At 42.4% G+C, this 22,068-nt stretch overlaps 1 protein-coding gene across 1 annotated transcript; it reads right to left on the bottom strand.

Moving 5' to 3' along the window:
• Positions 1 to 3,071: 3,071 nt before the first annotated feature.
• On the bottom strand, positions 3,072 to 10,828 carry kiaa2013 (KIAA2013 ortholog). The gene is made up of 3 exons (XM_053423878.1): positions 9,488 to 10,828; positions 5,689 to 6,542; positions 3,072 to 3,438 (listed from the first exon to the last, which is right to left on the bottom strand). The coding sequence occupies exons 1-3, from the start codon at positions 10,434 to 10,436 to the stop codon at positions 3,388 to 3,390; spliced, it is 1,854 nt and encodes a 617-aa protein (XP_053279853.1). The 5' UTR covers positions 10,437 to 10,828; the 3' UTR covers positions 3,072 to 3,387.
• Positions 10,829 to 22,068: the final 11,240 nt, after the last annotated feature.

Genomic DNA, 22,068 nt, shown 5'->3' with positions numbered 1-22,068 from the left:
TATGCAAAGTATCACTGACACAGTTTCAACAGTCAAGAAGTATGGGCAGTCAGACACTGTTTTCAGTGAATGCTTAGCAAAGATATTTGTGTTCTGGGGGGTTAAATTAATTAACTTCTCAAGACAAAAGTAAGAGAGGAAGGAGAAACTCTATCGGTACACTGATATTTAGTGATGTTTGGTTCACCTGGAGGTTGGTTTCCAGCCTCGATTCTTACTTCTGAAGCAGCGTCACCTGTTGGACTTCTGTTCACATAACCAAGAAAATCCCTTTGGTCTGAAGAGTATTATTGTAACCAATAAAATGTACAGACATTTAAAAAACAGGCGTTATAAATCAGCATCCCTTGTCTGGCTAATCAAGCTTCTGCCAGTGGAGAATAGTGTTTGTGGAAGAGCTGTTACGAAGCTGTTTTGTTTCTTTTGGGAATTTAGTGAAGTCGTGTAAAGAAATACTTTCATAGAATTGATGACAGGGAAAGTTCAATGAACAGGATGTCAGGAAAAAAACACATGGAGGGAAGATCTGATTAAAGGAGAATCAAGGCAAAAGGACTTTATTACAGAGCAGGAGGGCTCACTGACTGGCTTGATGACTAGTTTGCTGACTGACATCTCAACTGAACACCAACGTTCAGCTGGGTTCCATTTAACAGCCTTTATATATATACTATCCATACCTCTATGTGTGGCAGGTCTCCAGCTAGACGTACTATCCAATTAATTGCAATTCACATTAAAATGCCATGAGTAGAAACAGCCCCGACATACCTTCAATCACAACCAAAGCACTATGTAACCAGTGTTGGACAAAACGTAGGGAGCAACCTTTGGACATCTTTTTCTCTTTTCATGCCATCAACCACCTACAACACACCATGAAAGCCTTCCACGTCTTGTCTGAACAAATACTTTGGCCTTCAGACTTGTGCAATCTTGTTTACTTCAAACATACTGAATTCTAAAAGGCACTGAAAGCAGCCCAGACTGCACCAATGGTCACTATGGAACAAACAAAAATGTAGGAATTGGTAGGATCTAGTGGTGATGTTGCATGCAAGGCACATTGCAACCAGCTGAAAAGCCCTCACTAATTTGTTCAAACCATGTAGGAGACCCTATGGTGGCCTTCAGGTAAAGGCCCTCTTAAGAGCCAGTCTCTTTGGGAGTTCTGGGCTGTTTTCAGCCAAGCACAGTTCCTGTGAGACTTTCTCCGCCAGACCTCCAAGTACAAAGTTCATAGAAGTCCAGGACTAATTTGTTGTCTGCAACAACTCTCATCTAAATTTGTTGCTGTTGTGAGGGTATCTGTGCAAAGAAACTCCCGCTGCATTGTGCATGTGTGAAAGGCAAACTGCAGGTAAACTCCGTAGCTAATTGTCTGGATTTCAACCACAGGTCACGTCTGAAAACGGCTTAAGAGAGAAAACTCCAGAGAGCAGTTCACCGGAGGCCCATTAAGCCAGCGACAGGTAAGCTGCATGCAATCTGTGACTATCAAAAGGTGAAATGAGTCAAAATAATTTCAACAAAAAAGTTGTTTCATTTTACCAGCAGGAAACTTTCACCATTCCCATCCAGAGTTTTACGTTTTCTTTACACATCTTGGTGTTGCAAGATGTGTTGCATCAAGACATTGTTGTCACACAATGATTAACATAGTGCTAATCTACAGGTGTTAGCATACTGACATAGCATAGTAAAGACTACTGCGCCCATGTTAACATCATGTTAGCTCGTTAGCAAGCTAAAATACAGGCAGCTAACAGATCTGCTAGCTGTTAACCATTCATATCAAAATTGCTGCCATGAAAATGGTGTATAGTTTCCAAAAATTTGGATTCACTGTTAAGTTGCTTTCTTGAAATGCTTTTCAAACATCAGGAAGAGATATGCTTTCATTGTCATAGTCTATATGTTAAATTTCCAGTTTCTCAAATCTGAAAATTGGCTGTTTTTCCATCTTGTCTGATATTAGACTCAATATTCTGAGGGGTTAAAAATATCTAGTTCAGGTTCTGAAAAATTCAACACATTCAGTTTAATTTTAATCCTACATGAAAGGGTCCATTCTCAGCATTAACTTGAGAAGGTTTAAAAAAGAAGAAAAAAGAAGAATATTTTGCGTGTGGAGATAGGCTACAACCCTTTACAAAAATGGTGCCTAAAGTTTAGGGGTTCAAAAGTAATTGGACAAAAACACATTAAACCAAAAAAAACACCTATTTAAACACACAATATGTAATTATCTTCCACTAGGGGATCTCTCGATCAAAGTATTAACGAAACATTTTGGTCACAAGGTCACAGCGTGGCATCATGGGAGTTTTGGGTGTATTCGCTTAGTCTCTCTCGATTAGCTTTCCCTTAGTGGTCATGGTCCAGGAGGTTTGTCTTGGGAGCTGAATAATCCACTAATGGCCCTTGAAAATCACTGAGCACTCAGTAATTTAATGTTAAAAATTATCTTTGAGGAGCTACCAGCTGACTAGTGCCTTTGATTGTCGAACCCAGTGCAGGATATTCTACCTCTTTGTTTCTTAGGTTTTTTTTTTAGTATTGTAGTCCTGTTAAATGATGACTTGTCACTGTTCATCCTTTTTATCAGTAAATAATAGTGTGTCACTTCCAGTGGAGAGAATCAGTGCTATGTGGGACAGTTGAGGTGTAGGCTTTACCTCAAGAACTGTTCCTGTTCGCTCTCCTACCTGTCCTCTTTCCACCACTTGGAGGTTGATATCTTATTTCATCATGCTGGTCTCTTCATGTGCGTTTGCATGGATTTGTAAAGTCTTGTGCTCCCGGTCAAACTGTATCTTTGACATTTTGGTTATTTTTTAGAAAGTGTCCAAACAAACCTTTGATATTTGTGACAGATTTTAGCTGTCTTAGACCTCATTATTTTTTCCTGACTTACATGGTCACCTCTTTACTTTTCATACTGACAAATAAATCAATCTCAATAACCTGTAGGGTTGACACTGAAACAACAGCTGCCCAAGAAACACCAAGTATTTTGACAGTTGGACTTTTTTTTTTTTTTTCAGGTTCTGTGCTTCAGCATTAAATTTCTCCAAAATTTCTGGGGTACAAAAATTTTGGCGAAATTTAATGCTGAAGCACAGAACCTGAAAAACAAAAAAAAAATCCAACTGTCAAAATACTTGGTGTTGATTGTACTCAGCCAGTTTTAACCTCCATGCCTCTGCAGCCTCTCACCAGCAGATCTGGAGGAGTATCTCTCCACACAATGCAGGCCCAAACAAAGAAATTGTTTGAGACCGTTTCAGATTCAGCACCAGCACACCCATGTTAACATCTTGCATGCTGCCAAAGCTCAAGCAGAACCACCGCTACATGATGTATGTGTGCACAGCACTGCAGCGTTCAAGCGGCGCTTGTGGTGTTGCAGCAGCCATCCTCACTTTTGCTGGCGACCTGGTGAAGTCAGAAAGGGGGTAAGGGGTTAGATTGATTTATGAGCTGGGAACCTGACTAATACTACCCAACCCATCCACACTGCTTCCCAGGAGAGAGGAGAAAACATAGACATGCTGAGGATGAGAAAAGTGTGAGTGTGCCAGAGAAAGGTGACAGGTCAATAGTGAAGAGCCAAAGCCAACCCATAGATTTCTTGTTAATTTAATTGAGTGGTTCAATATAAAACATCATCAAAAGTCAGGAAGAAAAAGGAATAGCAGAAAAGGTTCCTGAAAAGTGAGCACACAGTCCAAGCTGATCAGAAAATAACGTTTACCCTTCAGCATAATCTGCCCTAACGGTCCATCATGTCAACATGTTTTTTAAAACGACATCTGTAAAGTTAGCACCACCACACTACAATGAGGTCCAATTTGGGCTTCTATTGTTTGCAGGATTAATTTGATTTGGGTTGATCCATGACAACAATCTCACATGAACAGTAAAATGTATTGTAGCTCACAAGGAAACAGACAGAGTGGAAACAAAACTGCGGGTAATCTAAACCACTTCATTTGGTGGTCAATTGAGAACATGTGAATACTACTTTCTTCCTGCACAGCGACAACTGTGTGCTGACAGTTTGGGTGATAAACTTGAGCCTCTCAGTTTTTCCCAATGTCGTTGTGAATACTCTATCATTACTGATGGTACTGTTGATCAGACCTATAAAAAGCAAAGTAGATAATCAGGGAAAGGACCATACCAATGTTAAGTATCATGTACTATAAATCATGATCATGTTTCTTCACTGCAAACCAGTGATGCAAGCAGATTTAAGGGTTTCCCTGGCCATCAGCGAGTCAGTGCTCCCCATTGTGTCAGTTCCAGTGTGAGGGTCAGCATTAAAGCTGCTCTTACCCCTGCCAAAGTCAAAGGTACTATGTGGAGGTTTCTTATAAACACACTAAAGCTCTGATATGAATTTAGCTCTTTAGTACACATTTGTTTAGTTAACATCCATGTTTACACCGGCCCGCAGCCTTCTTTTTCCTGACACCACCCAAAAACTTGTTGCATCCAGTGACTCAATATAAATAAAGACAACATGTCTCCCAACAGTAAAGCCAAAACATAGATATTGCCCCCTGGTGGCTGGCTGCAGTCATAAACCCCAGCCCCTCCTTGTTAGCGCATCGGAAATGGATCAAACTAACAAGTACACCATCCATCCATAATTTATTCTGCTTAACCTTTAAGGGGGAGCTGGTGTCAATCCCAGCTAACATTGGGCGAGAGGGGGGTACTAGACAGGTCGCTAGCGAATCACAGGGTCAACACTCACATTTACACCTATGGTCTATTCTAGCTCCACATGATGTCCCTAATACAAGATGGCAGCACCCATATCCAGGGTATTTTAGCTTCATTTTTGTGCAGTGGGGGGAAGTGGTGTAATACTTTTTTATGAGCAGTCTCTGGTTGCTTTTAGTTTCACTGTCATGTCCTTGAGTATGCACAAGATGTATACCCTAACAACATTACTCAACAGATCACCTTCAATGTGCAGCTTTGAACAGTCTTACAACCCTTAGCTTGTTGTGATATTCCCTGTAAAATGTGTCTTTTTTTGTAAATGGAAAACACTGATATGTTCCCTTAAGAATGCTAAGACAGGACAATGGGAGTGCTGTCACAAAGTGGCATTAATGCAGTGAAACATCACCTCCTGACGTGAAAGAAAAAAATTATTCTTGTGTTTGTTTTTCTTCCATTGCAATCAGCAATTTTGTTACATTCTAAACATGGAACAGATGCTGTGCTAAGATGACGCCATACATCAGATGGTTCATTGAAACTGTGAAGTCTGACTCTGAATGGAGGTTGCTACTCTACTGCCTTCAACTTCGATCACATTTTTCATTGCTCACTTTTCTTTTAGACAACAGCTGTGGTGAAAAACTTTATCAGCCCCACCATTGAACAAGACCTGTGGAATCATGTTTTGTGATATGGGGAAGGCGAGGTGTGTAAGGCTACTGTAACAACCCACTCCAAGAGGATACCACATGAGATAGGAAGTACTCACCGAGAGGGAGAAAGTCAAAACCAAGAAACCAACCAACAGAGAGAGCACTGAGAGAGGGAAAGAAGAATCTTTGCCAACACACGCAAGTCAAAAAAAGACAAAAAACAAATGAAAGGAAAAAGATGAGCATAGTTTATCAGTTTGCAGTTTTTTTGTTTTTCCGTTGCCACAGTTTATACCTTGCTCCTGAAGAGGGGCTTAGCGCCAGGGCCACAGTACTCGTTGTATATGAGCTTGAAGAGGAAAAGATGGAAGAGAGTTATGAGAGAGGCCACGCTGAACCAGAAAAGGAAGGGAAGGCCTGGGTATCTTATGGCCATGTGCTCCTCATGGGCCAAGATGGCCTTAAGGTGGAGGGTGTGACGCAGGTCTTGCAGGTGGCGCAGGTCTGTGGAGATGTAGAGCAGCGGTGTGATTGGCTGAGTGACCATCACTGGGAAGGTGTGACCTTTGACCTCTGATGTCAGCTCCACAGGCTCATTGAGACAGCCCGCCTCGCAAGCATACAGCTTCACTGGTTTATCCTGCTGCTTCACTGAAACATGAAGAAAAGGCTTCCCCTCAACATCCAGCAGCACTGCCAGGTTGATGAGGTCCTGGTTGTAGTGGATTCCTCTCAAGGCGTAGCTGTTGTGCAGCACGTCTGGATCAGCCTGAAACTGAAGGTGGTTCTCTGTGAACTGAAGGCCACCAAAGCTGAGCACCATGCCCTGCATTGTTCCATGGGCCCCAGCTGCAACGAGTACCTTGCAGCCTCTCTTCTGCAGAGTCAAGGTCCATAGCGTGACCAGTTGCAGGATCTGGGCTGTACTGCTCACCCGCTCAGGCCACAGGTTCTCTGCATGCATGGTGGCATGGCCACTGAAGCAATGGTCAGCGTAGTTGAGGCTGGACTCCAGCCGATCGCTCTCCTCGTTGCTCAGCCTACGGTCCAGCAGGGGAGCCGCGGAGGATGAGAGGATGTAGTAGAGGGTGGTGTTCACCGTGCGGCTTGATGGCGTATGGGAGTCTGTGATCTTCCTCATTTCAACACCTGAATGAATGAAGAAGCAAATGCAATGATTTATTACTGTGATTGTAAGATGATGCAATTAGACAAAAACACCATCTTAACTCAACCTCCACTTACTGGCTTTTCTAGAGCTTTTGGCTTTTTTTTTTTAAATGGCACATACATTGTCCATAACATTTTTATGGGATGATAATTTGATTTAATTGATAAAACCTGTGAATTCTGATCACGATCTTGTCAGCAGACTCCTCAACTATTTACAAAATAACGACGGCAACAACACAGATCTTTCACATGACTCTTTATCTACAGTCACTAGAGGTCTCTCCTTTTTGACTTGGTTTACATCAGCAGATCCTTTTAGTGAACAGCAAACTCCCTATATGTGTTTCTTTAAATCTGTAATAAATATCTCTAACACATTTGAATATGTTAAATATTGACCAAAGCAATAGAATAATTTGTGTGTTATGTTTTTGTTCATTACTGTAATTAACATAAAATTCTGACCATACTTTAACTTAAACACAAATGCTTTTACTTATTATTTCTTGAAACTGGTGTTTGCCAAGCCCCAGAGAGGCTTATAGGTCAGTTTGGTGGATGGTAGGGATGGGCGATATGACTTCAAATCAAATATCACGATTATTCTGAACTTCACCTCGATAACAATTAATGAAAGATGATTCTGCCTTACAAATACGTGTTTCATAAACTCTAGAGCGAATCAAACAAATGAAACTTCAAGTCCTGTACGGGTCCTTATAATTCATGATTAGTGTTGGTGTTCATTGGTAATGTGTAAAGTGAGTGCTGGCCAGCGGGGAAAAGGGGGGAGGGCCAGCTTTGATACATTTGTGGTTAATTGCCCACCCCTAGTCGATGGAGATAATTAGTCTTGCAGGTGTCTGTAATTTTCTGTGTATTTGTCTGTGTGGTACAACGAAACAAGATTCTAAGTCTGACAGGTCGACAGGGTCAATGTGAGATTCTTGGTTTCTGTTGCATTTTCTTCAATACCACTAATAAGTAAAAGTAATGTGTGATAATCATCAACATTCATACATGGTAACGGTGACACTGGGTTACCACTAAAATCCTATTCAGGACTGAGTTGAATAAAAATCGGGGAAGAAAATAATAAAGATATAAAACATTACAATGCAACACTAAAAAGACTGAAGGACATTTTGGATGGACATTTTTTTTATGTCTTGTGACAAACTACTGTGACCTCGTCCCTTGAGAGCAACAAACGATTTCTTTCAAAATAACCCTAACCCTAACGGTTACTGTGCTGTATTAATCAGGTTTATATGTTTGCAAAATGCCTTGGCCTTGAGTCAGAACTGTTGAGGCAGAGGCATGAAGTAACATATTAATTCTGCTGCTGAGATCTCATGTTTTTGTTTAAAGCACACAGATTCGTATTGAAACTTGTTCAATAGCAACCATGTGAAATCCTGCTTCGTCAATTGACCATCAAAACCACTATACAGTTATCACCATGCCTGCTGATGATACCATCCCATACAGAGCCAGTCATAACATTGTTAGTATTCCCTTTATGTCACTCTACAGGAGGAGAGTGCATGTGCTACAAGCCAATTACAATAATCGATCGATCGATCAATCGAAGATATTTTGGGCTTTGGTTCCCGACTCGTTGCTGAGATCAGTATTTATCTGATGTAGCATCACATCACTAATTCTTTATAATCTTGTTGAACAGCACTTAGTGATTAGTGCATGGTCAGGCACAAGCAATATACTTGATAATGTATTCAAAGAAATTCAACATGTGTGGAATCAGAATCCTAAGCTAAATGTTTATTCTACTGAGGTGGCACAGAGCCTCTACATAGCAGTGGCCATTCTTAATTTCTGCTCCTTCCAGACTTTGATGCTGCTATTTTGTCTTTGCTTCTAAAAAAAGGAAGATATTTTGTAATTTTACCATTTGACCAATGTTTGACCATATTGGAATCAATAAGAGCTGAAATCAATCAGAAGAATTGGACCAGTCAATTTTAGTCTTTCTAAAAAGGTTTAAACTTTGTTCACACACTATCTTAGAAACCTAAGATATGTACCATGTTTCTCATATTGCAAACTCTGCATGTCAAATTTCATTAAGATCTTTGATGGTGTGGCCCAAAAGTGTGACCTGTGAACAATATGATCACATGATCAGAAGAACAGAAACACTAGAGATAATGTCCAGTTATTAGGTTAAGTCAGGCTGACAATAAACTGTAAATGATCAGAAGAATTTTATTGAGTTTATGGCTATGGTTATGGTTCAATGATTGACAAATGAACATGTGATGCAGATAAACACGTGAAGTGATGTCAGACAGAAGAGGAAGGGATATAAGTAGTTAATGTTTGATTGAATATATAAATATATTATTATATTTATAATATTGAACAATGTGAACAATATATTCATAAAAAGAAATAAAATCTGAGGCTTTAGTGTATATTTCTCTTTGTGTTGTTCTGAGCTGAACTGATATAATGAGGGTAAAATAATCAACACTGTCAGGTGTTCTGTGACAATCACAGAACACAGATGAATACAATTCTCTTTTCTGTAAGAATATCTACTTCTCTTGCATGTTTCTCACTTTACTGTGAACTTTGCTGTCCCTGTCAGGATCCTGTAGGAATGATGAATCGGTTTTTCCAGAGATCAGATTGGTCAGTAGTAGATGGGCTGTTGACTTTAAACCATTTTAAAGGCTTTTTTTATTGCCCTTCCACACATTGCAGGCAAGTTTGAAGTACTTCACATTGTCTGAAATTTTGGATTTTATTACCACAATCGTCTCATTATAGCATGGTAATATACTTTAGTAGTGTGTTTAGTAGGGTTTATAGTAGATGGAATTCAAATCTAATGGAACATCAGTGTGCCCCTCAAAAGCACAGCAGCAGCTGCTGCTACTGCTGCTTCAGCTCACCTGAAATGAAGAGATCCATCCACGCTTGCTGGTGATCTACAACCAGCTCCTCCACACTGGCTCTAAGCAGCTCCCCCAGTTCCTTTTTGGCTCCTTCTCTGAGGCTGATGAAGGTCTCCTCCAGCTTGGAGGGCTCGATGGGCTCTGAGGTCCAGACCACTGACACAATGTTGTCTGTGAACTCTGACTTAGCAGGGACTTGAATCCTGCTGTTCAGCTTCTTGGTGACCACTACCACCAGAACCATGCGATTATTTTCCACAGGCACTCTGCCAGAGGAGAGCAGTATTTCCTTTTCCTCTAGTTTCTCATCGCTGGTGGAGAATTTGCTACCAAAGGAGGGATTGCCAGAGGAAACGTCCAGGGAGGTGGGCCTGTCAGACAGGTTGTTGATGTGGATTCGCTGAAGATAGACGTTGGGTCGGCTTCTGTGAGCGATGAACTCCTCTCTGATGCTGACACAGTCCCGGGATGACTGCAGGGAGGCACAGCGCACCGACAGCACGGAACCTTTCCGGAACCACAGCATGCTGGCCTGAGCCTCGGCCCGCTTCCCCTCCAGGTGCACGCCGACTCTCGGTGAATACTCAGTTGGATGGACCGGGGCTGAGCCGGGCTGCGAGGACGACGCCACCCACAGTTTGTTAGAGTCAATGTCAATCAAAATGTGGCCGTTACCTGATACAAACGGTGTGTCAAGTTGTTCCTGAGGTGTGCTGTATATTCCCTCTCCTCGGTCTACGAGCGACTTCCACCGGTGGATTTCCGCCTGTAGACACTGTCCTGCCGCCCCGCCGGGCATGGCCGAGCTGCTGAAGAACCTCAACCTGCGCTCCGCTCCCAGGTACCAGTAGAAGATGAGGAAGAGCAGCAGTCCTATGAGCAGTCTTCTCGCCCAGCTGCTTGACAACAAGCCCGGTAGCCCCTTAAGTCTCTGCTGGAGCCACATTTTGTGTTAGAATGATGGATGCCCAGCCACGAGTGGAAACGCTGCCCACGGGGTGCAAATGTCAGGGAGTCACATTGAATTCGTCTCCCGCTCACAACATGTTCCGGGCTCAAAGCTGGCAAACTGGCTTCACTAGCATCCGGGTGGGTTAGCTTAGCTAGGTGGCTAGGGCCGTGAAGGAAAGCTGTCGGAAATCAACTGTTATTTCTCGCATCGTGGTTGCAGTCCTCTCACTCGCCGGGTTTGTATGACCGTCAGCAGAGGGTCACGTCTGTGAGTTTCGTTTCTGACTTTGCCTTCAGCTTAGAGAAAGCCACCTGTCGCTCTTTGCTGCAGCGACTGACACTTCTGGTATGTCACAAGTGTCGTAAAGCAAACCTGCACAGCTGTGACCGGAAATGTCGCAAACACCAGTTTGGGTTTCTGAGTACATGTGTTTTTATTGAATAATGTGTATTTGAGTAAAAACATACAATGCATGAAAATAAAACCCCACTTTTTGTATTAAGACAAACTGTCTTAAAGTACTTTGAAATTAGTAAATATTGAAGATTTTGTTTGAAGTGAACTATATTGATTGTTAAAATGTCCATGAATGTGGAAATCCCTTCTATTGCTTTACTTTTACTTCCCGTTTCAATGTTAGAAAACATTTCACAGATTTTTTTAGGGGGGGGGGGGGGGGGGGGGCAATTGTTGGGATTATGACTAAGGTAAATTAATTGGTAGCACAATAATTGTCTTTTTCTGGCGAACTCACATAGCAATACCTATAACCCCTAGATGGCAATACAGTACAAAGATTTCCCCTTCAGCTACATACTAAGCTAGGCCTATTTGTGGAATGTTACTTCAGGAGTCTTCATAGACATTATGTTGGCTCTACGATGAATATGATCAGTCCACTGTTGTCATCAGTTTACCTTCAAATTCTTGAAGGTAAATTCTCAATTTGAACATGGAAAGAGAAATCTGCTTTACCATTAATAAAGAAGTAGACTACATACAAGTAAAACACATTAGAAGTATTCATTAACATTGTTTTTTTGAGTACAAGCACTGACCCAATAATATAAATGTAGTATCTAGTGCTAGTAACTTGCATTAAGTGAACATTTATATGAATAACTATAACATGACAATGGTAAGGTATGATTGTAAACATGACAAACATAAATAAACTGCAAGTACATAATAGTTAATATAAATGCAAATAATAAAAGGGTTTTGCAGATTAATTATCTTTAAGTGCAAATGAAAGTGCACACATTCACCAATTAACAGCAATAGCAATAGGAAAAATAGAAAACTAAAGTAGACATTTGGCTTGTCTCACTTTTAAACCAGAAAAGTGATCAATATCCCTCGTATGTCACGGATATGGTGAGGACCCAAAAGCAGCACAGGCAGACGAAATACCAGTCGGTAATGACCTTTATTGTTCACTGCAGTCTTTAACAGTTCAAACAGTGGCAGGGTGAAAAGTCTTTGCTCACAGTGATCATCTGCGAGATCCGAGCAGGAGCGAGCCTGGTGTCGCTGACTGAAGGTAAAGTCACAGCTGATGGGTTACCTAGCTGGCAGACAGGTCCAGTGGTGAGCTGTGTAGCCACAGAGCCGAGCAGGAGCGTAACCAGGAGGGAATAGGCGAAACTCGTGGTCGAAGACAGAAGGCTGAGGTAATATCCAGGGCAGAGACGAGGCAGGCAGGTCGGGGATCGACAACAGGTGATCAGTCCGGGGAAAACACGCTGGAAGTCAGGCATAACACAAGACAATCTGGCACTGAAGCAGAGACAGGAGCAGGCTTAAATGCAGCCAGGGCTGTCACAGGTGTGGAGAGTTGGCCTGATGAGGAGGTGTGGCTGACTGGCAGAGTGGAGCAGAGACAGGTGAGTGGAAAAATACCAGCAGACAGGAGATGAGCAGACTGTGACATCTTATTCAAATCAGGCATGTTCATGACCGAGCATTCAGACATTGGAGGCCCATTGCATTTCGCAGGAATGTCTTAATTATTGACATTAAGTATTGTAATCGTGCAAAAAGTCAAACTTCAGTGGAATGTTATCAATAACCTTTATTGGAAGAGACCATGAGACCTTTGGACTAAATCTATGTACAACAACACTACCGATAGGCTTTGTTCAGCCGCAAAAGCAGCAGGTTCTCAAAGTTATTTGAGCCTATGCATGCTCCACCTGAACTGAAGATGAGCCCCAACAACACTCAACAGTCTTTCACAGCCTGCTGAGGCCCTGCCCTTTGTACACACCGTCCGTCGCTACTACCGATTGGATGGTTTAGTGAGGTCCTCGGATCGGCTCACTGGCACGACTGAGCAACGTCCTCAGTGTGTTTTGTGTGCCGAGGTGCTGGCAAATGACAGCACCTCATGAGTCATTGAGTTCAGTCTCTTCATCGATGCAGAGTCCACATCATGATGCATCTAAGAATTGAAACATTTCCAGACCTCTAGTGTGGAACGTGGTAAAACTAAACCCTTTCAGGACCCTGAAAAAAAAAAAAACGTATGAAAAACAAAACTTGCTCTGCCAGAGTGTCTCTTTTGGCTCATTTTGCTGGTCCCAAGCCCGGATAAAGGAGGAGGGGTGATCGTAGAGCTAGCAATGCCGCCCCACTTAACAGTGCGGCGCACATCATCCTGCAGCGCACATCATCACCGCACATCATCCTGCGGCGACATCATCCTGCGGCGCACATCGTCTTGAGGCGCACATCATCCTGCGGCACATCATCACCGCACATCATCCTGCGGCGCACATCAAAGGAAGAGGGTTGGACCTAGAGCTAGAAGTTCCACTCCACATAACAGCCTTTTGATTAAATTTGATATTCTAACATTTAACAATACAGGACAAAATCGATTTATGTATGTGGGTCTAGATACAGCATTAAAGTCATGAAGTTATTTTGAGAAGTGATGGCCTATTTTAATGGCAAGATAAAAGAAAAAAAAGAATCAACAGAAGAATACGGAAGCGTATTGCATTCACGCGGTGCCTCCTGCTCCTTTCTTCCACCCACCTCCGTGCGTCTTTGCCGGCCTGCTCCGATGGCCGACGGACCTGACAGCGAGGCGCGTCAGCGGAGGCGGGGGATGGCTGATGCTGCGAGGATGGTGCCGCACGCAGCTCTGGCTTTGCTCTCCTCCTTTGCTCTGCTACTTTTCGGAACCCTCCGGTGCGGATGTGTGGCGGCCTCGGCCTGGCCGTCCTCCCGCGCTTGCGGCGGGCACCTCTCCTCGCTCCTCCGGAGGGAGGAGGGGGGTTTAATGTTTTTGAACGATGACAAACCGGAATGAAAACAAGCCAAAATGAAATAGGAGTAACGAGGCTATTTTTTAATGTAAGGAGTAGAAAGTACAGATATTTGCGTGAAAATGTAAGGAGTAGAAGTAAAAAGTCGTTTGAAAAATAAATACTCCAGTAAAGTATAGATACCCAAAATTTCTACTTAAGTAAGGTAACGAAGTATTTGTACTTCGTTACTTGACACCTCTGGTCAGTAGCACTGTGTTGTGCGGATTATCAGGACAATTTCTCGCCCAATGTCCTGCTTCAGCGCATATGAAACAAGCTTCAGCTCTTCCTCTTCCTCGTCCTCTTCCCCTTCCTATTCCGCAAACTTGGCTTTTCCAAGCCGTTGGCTGTGCCATCTTCAGCTTCTCTGTAAAATAAGCACATCTTCCACATGTGAAATGCAAGCTGAAAGCCCTGCCTACCTTCTCCTCCACAACAAAGTTGAACTCTGGAAGTGGGGCTAGGGTCGAAGCCGACGCCTGCTCTGTTTGCAGCGGTCTCCCTCTCAGTGGAAATGGATCCAGATCAGTACCTAATGTTGCACATTCATCTATCACTTGTCCTCTTTAAGTGGCCTCATGATAGGGGAACAGTGGTTAATGAATACAATTGAACAATTTAATTTTTTTTCTCCCTTTTGCCTCCTTTCATTCACCATGCCTATTGTGATGGAAATCTGGAAATACAAGAGGTTGGATCACACCATCTTTTTTTCTTCTAAATTGTGTATAATTAATATGGGCGGGGGGCTTTCTGCAGATAGGATCAACACAGGGAGTCACAGTGATCTCAGAGTGACGATGCAGTACAAGAGAGAGAGAGAGAGAGAGAGAGAGAGAGAGAGAGAGAGAGAGAGAGAGAGAGAGAGAGAGAGAGAGAGAGACAGAGAGAGAGAGAGAGGGAGAGAGAATGAGAGAGATCTAAACACAGGAAACTGATATACATATGTTTCCTTTGATTCCTTTGGAGATAACCATAGGAAACATGGGAAATATCGGGAACCAAGGATCCTTTGGAGATAAGCATAGGAGGGTTTCCTTTGGAGAGGATCATAGGAATGTTTCCTTTTGAATTACTCAGAGAGACCCAAATATTGCACTTCCGTAACCCCTAGTGTGGGACATTTCTAGGCATTTTGCTGTAATGTAAAGTGCCTACAAGTGGCTCAAAGCTTGTACCACAGTGACAGATACAAGACATTTGGCCCTGAGCCACAAGCGTTAGTATTTGCACACCACATCGAAGCAAAACAAAACTGCAGTCTGTGAAACAAGCAGTTTTTGTAGATATAAGGGAATGCAAATTTTTCTGCACGAAACATATTCAGTCCCTTAAGCAAAATAACAATGATGGCAGACGGCAACCTCACCGCCTTCGTCTACTTTGCTTACAGACTAGTTTGCGGAGTCTTGTGCTGCCGCCCACTGACCGTGGATCATCGCTCTTTTCTGAAACAAAAATTCACACATGTGAATTGCATGAATTTGCATTTTGCACTGTTGGATCTTAGGAAGGTTCTAAGTAGAGCTTCAAAATGCAAAAAGAAGAAATGGGAACAAGAGACCAAAAGTTGTGAGCAGGCAATTTATTGAAAACAACAATTTAACTCAAATAGGCTGTTCATCAGCTGATCAAAAGTTTAAGACCACAGCCTTTAAAAGCCAAAATCTGTGCAAAAATTTGAATACGGGCAAAGGCAAAAAAGCTCACCGTCTTTGAACGTGGTAGGATTGTTGAACTGCATAAACAAGGCCTCTCACAACGTGCCATCGCTGCTGAGGTTGGACGCAGTAAGACAGTCATTTTGCATATCTTAAAAGATCCTCAGGGTTATGGAACAAAAAAATCAAGTGGTAGACCCCAAAAAATCTCACCAGCGCTGAGCCGGAGGATCCAAATGGCTGTCCGTCAAGACACGGGATGATCCTCGTCCCAAATTAAGGCCATTACTGGTGCTGACTGCAGCCCAATAACCATCATAACATCACTCTTTTGGACCATCCTGCATGTTCCTCTGATCTTAATCCAATTGAGAACATTTGGGGATGGATGGCAAGGGAAGTTTACAAAAATGGACTTCAGTTCCAGACAGTGGATGCCCTTCGTGAAGCCATCTTCACCACTTGGCGCAACATTCGCACTAGCCTTTTGGAAACACGAATTTTTGAAGTGATCAACAATAATGGTGGAGCTACTCATTACTGAGTCAGTTTTTGACACTTTAATTTCTGTTTTAGGAGTTTTTTTTTTTTTTTTTGAGCTGTGGTCTTAAACCTTTGATCAGCTGATGAACAGCCTACTTCAGTTAAATTGTTGTTTTCAATAAATTGCCTGCTCACAACTTTTGGACTCTTGTTCCCATTTCTTCTTTTTGCATTTTGAAACTCTACTTAGAACCTTCCTAAGATTCAACAGTGCAAAATGCAAATTCATGCAATTTTTTAACTGGTCTTAAGATTTTGATCAGGAGTGTATAGTGAACTATCCGCAGCGTACAAGATTTTCAACTAGATCAGAAATTTCCACTGAAAGTATATGATTGTATCACCGTGAAATTCAAAGACAAAAAGCAATTATTTCAATGCACAAGCAATCTTGAATGATAAAACTGCATACATGTTTTTCCCCAAAAACATTTAGATTCATTCCAATCCAATTTAATTGCCTTCCTGTGGAAAAAGTTGTTTTCCCAGTTGAACAATCACAGCAGGGAAGGATGATTGATACAAATTCTTTCAGTGTGATATTAACTTGTATTTCACCCAGCGTACTTTGGGGACTTAATAAAATATTATATTTGGTATATAATATAAAATGGTGTTTCTTGTATGTAACTTAAAAGTACCTCTTTAATGGTAGGATAATTTCTCTCCCTCATCTTCCTCGATGTATGTGGATGGTGGAGTGGCCTCAACCCGGCTTCTCTTTCTCTCCAGTCTGCCCTTCCTGCTCCTCATCAAGCGAAACCCACTGTTCGGTCCAAGTTTTTGAAGTTACTGAAACTCCTGCAGCTTCACTTGGATCCTCCTTGATTAAAAAACCGAACCTAGCAATTGTTTTATAAAATGAATCACAACGCCCCAACATCTTGTTTTGAAAACATTATTGTCATATTGCATACTATAAATTAAACCAAATTGATCTGATATTGTGGAGTAATGGTAGACAAATACAGTCCTTGTTAATCTAAAGCATTCATAAATCAAAGTTAAGTCATAAACCATCCTTAATTTGAGAAACCAAAATCAAACAAAATAGAAACCAAAAATTCACCCTGCACCCTACACTGTGTCGTGTAAAACTATTTTATGGGCTGATTCGTGGTTTCTGTTAGTTTCCTTATACCATTACATTATCTGTTCATGTTTATATTTATATTGTAGCGTCCCTCAATGATGAGCTAAGCGTCTTGAACTGGTTTCACCAACCATATGTTGTGCAATAGTACGTAAAAAGTGTTACCATAGAATGGTGTGCCTTTAGGCACTCAATAAATTTGGTTATCAAAATAAAATGTAAAACATTAATATTTAAAATATTAATATTAAATCATAACTTTAATTGGTTAAAGTTCTCGCGGGGCACCACCCTTCATAGAAGGGAAAAGATAGCCAATTTATTGATTAAGATCAGTCTCATTTAGATCTAGTTCAATTAGAAATCTCAATATTTTACCATTAAAGATTATATAAGGAACAATGAAGGTTTTATGGAGTTCTTAACAGTGTAACAGTTGGCAAGATTCACTTATGCAATATTAATGACAGAACATTTGTGAAAGAAGAACATTTATTATGAACATAATAAAGTATAAAAACACAAATTACTAAACAATCAAACTAACTAACAAGGAGGTGTGTGAGTGTGTGTGTGTGTGAATGTAAATTAGCATGCTTTAAAAATGGCCCCTAAGATAAGAGCCCCCCCCCCCCCCCTTCTTCTGAGGTTGCTTTATGGGGGTAGGTTTAACTAGGTGGAGACTATGCGTGTGTCTGTGTAGATGTTAATCAGATAATGCAAGAGTCAGAGAGACCTACAAAGGAGGCCTGTGAAGGGCCTAACTAACAATTACTTTCAAATAACTTGTTGCCACAATATCACAACACATATCAAACATATAAACACACACCGATCAAATAAACAGTCTTGCTTAGCGTAGTATAATTATTAAGCCCAGATTATGTTACCAGTCCGAGGGAAAGGGGAAAAGAAGTTGCAGTCCAGTTGCAGTTCTGTGACGTCTCCTGGCTTTGTGGTCGTAGAGTTCTGCATTCGTGATTCTGTCGAGCCGTGTGCTCAGATGCTGGTTGAAGTTTTCCTGCAGGACATCGCGTCGCTACGAGGAGTTTTGTAGAGCTTGAAGGGCGAGGAGATTTCCTTGAGAGGGGTGAGCTGGGAGCTGCACCTCTGACCTCCGGTTGTGGGTTGGATAGAGAAGGAAGCTGGATCAGCCAGGCCCCCCCCCTTGGCGATGTAGGAGAAGAGAGGCTGTAGCAGCCTTCCGTCCTTGGAGGGATGAGAGAAGAGAGGCTTTAGCAGCCTTCCGCCCTCGGGAGGATTGGAGAAAGAGAGAGATTTTAGGCAGACATCTCCTTATATTGGCCCCGGTGACCTCACAGGTCTTGGACCAGAGTGACCAATAGGAGTGACCCCCCCAGGTTCTTGACACCTTTGTGTGATATTGCCCAGCCCACAGGAAATGCAGCGTCCTGTTACATCCTGGGAGACGGAGTTCCTTGACTGTCTTAAGACAAAGGGAACATGTGGCACTCTGGGAGACTGAGTTCACTCCAGAACATGCGGCTGGCTTGTTTCAAGTTTGACTGAAATGAGGCCTGTGGTTTGCACAAAAACCATGTCCCAACACATATATTCACATCCCAGGTAACACCGGCTACCGTGGGCCGCAGCCTGGGGAAAAACAATGGAAAACAATCTTTAAAAACAATAGACTACTTACCTGACAGAAGGAAGATAACATCGTCGTCTTTCAAGCGCTCCGTGTTTATGAAGCAGCTGTGTGTTAAATGGACAGGATGTTTACAAAAACGTTGTTTACGACAGTCACACGACAGTTCCGCTCGCGCATGCGCACTCGGGCACGCCTCGGTATGAACGGAATCGCAGGATTCTTCGCTTGAGGGTGTAATCTTTCATCAAATATTAATATTATATAACGTGAATAACATCAACGATCACTGAACGACACACCGCAGGGATGATGATTTAAACAGCATGCTACGACATGGTTTTCGGCATGGCAGCGTTGATAGCAACCATCATAGCAATGATAAAAACATTCCTGATAACTATTAAAATATATATCATAAGCATGAACTGGCTGAAGAATGTGGAAGCAAAGAGCACATTTCTCGCTAGAAATGGTGCCAGAATGTATTTTTATGCCCAAACTAAGTTACAAAATGATATTTTTATCTGAAAAAACAAGGAATCTCCACCATGTTTTCCTTTCCGCAGACGGGAACTTGGGAGTCGCGTGACGTGAGAACACACCAATGCAAAACAATGGGCGGACAGAGACCTTCCCATCTCACAATCTGAGAGGCCAGATTGTGAGATGGGAACGTCTTTCCAAGTTGACCAACGTTGCCACTGACATTTTTCTGATGAGACTGGGTTGGCAGCAGACAAGTTCATAAAGCCTGGCCTTCACTCCAGCACTTGTGCCGTCCCTGGGATTCTACCAGCCAGCCTGCTCTCTGCCTCCCCTGCCTGCTCTACCTTCCTTTTTGTTGGGCAATAAATAAATGTATCTACTCACCTGTATCAGTCTCTGCTTTGGGGTCCGAACAAAATCAAGACTTAACACATGGGGTGGCAATGAGGATGTTCAGCAGAGCCGCAGTCTCAGACAACGTCTCCTGATTTTATCTCAGTAGAACCTGGTACAGAGCCAGTGCACCACAGCAGTGATAGTTATGTCTTGAGCTGCACAGTGCCTTAAAAGTGGAATTCAGAACCTCAACAGGAAATGTATGACAGTGCCACAGTGCTGTTCAAACATCTCTGCTTGTAGTTGTGTGGCACTCACAAGGTGATCAGTGAAGGAGAACCTTTCCTTTTAGGATTGTATCGCAGACGTCTGCCTGTGCTTCTTTTCTCCCAAGCCAATCCTTGGTCGCTGCTACTGCTGAGAAGAGTCCCTGAGGGCAGCAGACCAACAATGTTTGTTAGGGTTAGGTGTAGGTGTACTTCATGTATACATTTAGTCATGGTTCTGTAATGAGAAGGGTGTAACAATATTATTTGACTGTAATCTATGGCCTGCACAGTGCACACTGCTTGTGAAGCTCTGGAGGGCAGATTTGATGAAGACTGCAGTAATCAGCTGCTGTTTTAGCACGTCAACATTAGGCATGATTTGATGAAAGTCATCATCCTGCAACATCCGTATGAAGCCAGATAACTCCTTTAATGTTGTACTGTCAAATGAACCTGATGACTGAGATGGATTAAAAACACTGTTTGAGGTCATCTAGGTTCTCGTACACGGTGTTGATGATTCTGCCATTGAAGCTCCATCTTGTGGATGAAGCTCTTGGCAGCCTTCGTGTGACAATCGGATCAAGAATGGTCCACGTTGAAGTATTTCTCCACTTGCACCAGCTGCGTCTGTGTTGAAACATCGGTTTCATCTGCTTGGATGGATTGAAATTTAGCAGAGTTGACCTCCTCCATTATGGGTCCCTGATGACTGCTAGAATGCATTGCAGAAGCTTGCTCTGCACAGGCTTTGCCTTCCCCTTGAAAACTGAAGCCGTTTTTCACCTTTTCAGACAGATGGTGCATGCCAGTGACTTAGGTAGTTGTCCAGGGATGAACATCATGCATGGTAGCAGAATAAAGAACCAGCCCAGCAAAAATCTATAGGGTTTCCCCCCTTTGGTAGAAACTTGTTTAATGTTCAAATTTGGTCTGGGGGTGTCCTATTTGTTTTGTTGCCAATTTATCTTCGTTACTACGATGACTGATAGGAACTCCTCTCAGGGACGTGACTGGAATATAGAGTCTTTTAGAGCAATCTGGACAATTTTCACCTTGACTGAAATCCCCTAAAAGGGGCGCTACTTCATGTAGCGCTACTCCATGGAGGACAACCATACACTAATTGGACAAGCGAAGAAGGTCAAATGGTCTAGAGCAATCACTACTAGTGTAACACATGTGGTAGAATATGATAGAACATTTTTTCGCTTTGGTGGTGCGTCACCATATCACTCTTATGAACAGAACACACATGCTTAGGATATGGAATGAGGAAGAGCTGAATAGTGTGCAGAGAAGAATAGCATGAAAATATGAAAGAGAAAACCCGCAGCAGAGAATAATGTGAGGGGAGTGTCCAGGAACCATATCAGGGCATACGCTATGCAGTAGACATTCAACGCCATACTCAGCCATATAGCTGCTGAGAAGTATTGGAGACTAATCCACACAGTGAAGTGGGTACCACTGTCACCGCACAGCAAGATGGCTACTTGTTTTGCACGTGATGGCTAACCATGACTTTTCTGGGGGGAGTTTGCATGTTCTCCCTGTGCCTGCATGGGGCCACAATGAAAGACGGGAAAAAATTGTCAAAAGGGTGGGCCCTGTTCTTGGATTCCCCCTGGATACAGAGGAAGTGGTACGAGAGAGGGGTGATGGCCGAGCTTTGCTCCATAATGGAGGACTTCTCATATCCCCTACATGCAACATCTTGCATCAGCAGTAGCCCTTTAGCTTATCTTATTCTATCTTATCTGATCGTATCTTATGAAATGACCAGACGCTAGACTGGTAAAATGAGCAAAAGTTCCAGGAGTTCCATGAAACCCCAACACCATATTTCACCAGCTTATATATTTCACTGCCAATTTAACCAATTGCAAAGCTGGTTTGGATTCGTGCCACATAAGTACACCAATTTTAAGCAGGTCTTCCATTATTAGCTAAATGTATTGCTTTGTCTTGCAGAGGGACACTGTGTCAAACTTAGTTTTAAAGTGATGGTGTATACAGAACCAAACACATAAGAAGGAGCCAAATAGTAAAATATCAGGGGTTATCATAACTGGTTAGTTTGGCCCTGATCAAAAGGAAAGAAGGAATGCTGTGGTCCTATCCTTTGTGAAGAAATGATGCTGTCATCTCAGCCAGAGCTCTAAAACAAGATAATCCTGACATATAGCCTGCAGGGAGCAAGCTGGGACATGAATCAAAGATTCAGTCTACAAAATCAGGAGATGAGCTTCTCCCCCATGTTTACACACTGTTCTTTATGATTCAACCCCTCACTATTAGTCTCT

The sequence above is a fragment of the Pleuronectes platessa genome, chromosome 6 (genome assembly GCF_947347685.1).
Source record: "Pleuronectes platessa chromosome 6, fPlePla1.1, whole genome shotgun sequence".
Classification (NCBI taxonomy): domain Eukaryota; kingdom Metazoa; phylum Chordata; class Actinopteri; order Pleuronectiformes; family Pleuronectidae; genus Pleuronectes; species Pleuronectes platessa.
This window is presented reverse-complemented; position numbering and strand designations above follow the sequence as displayed.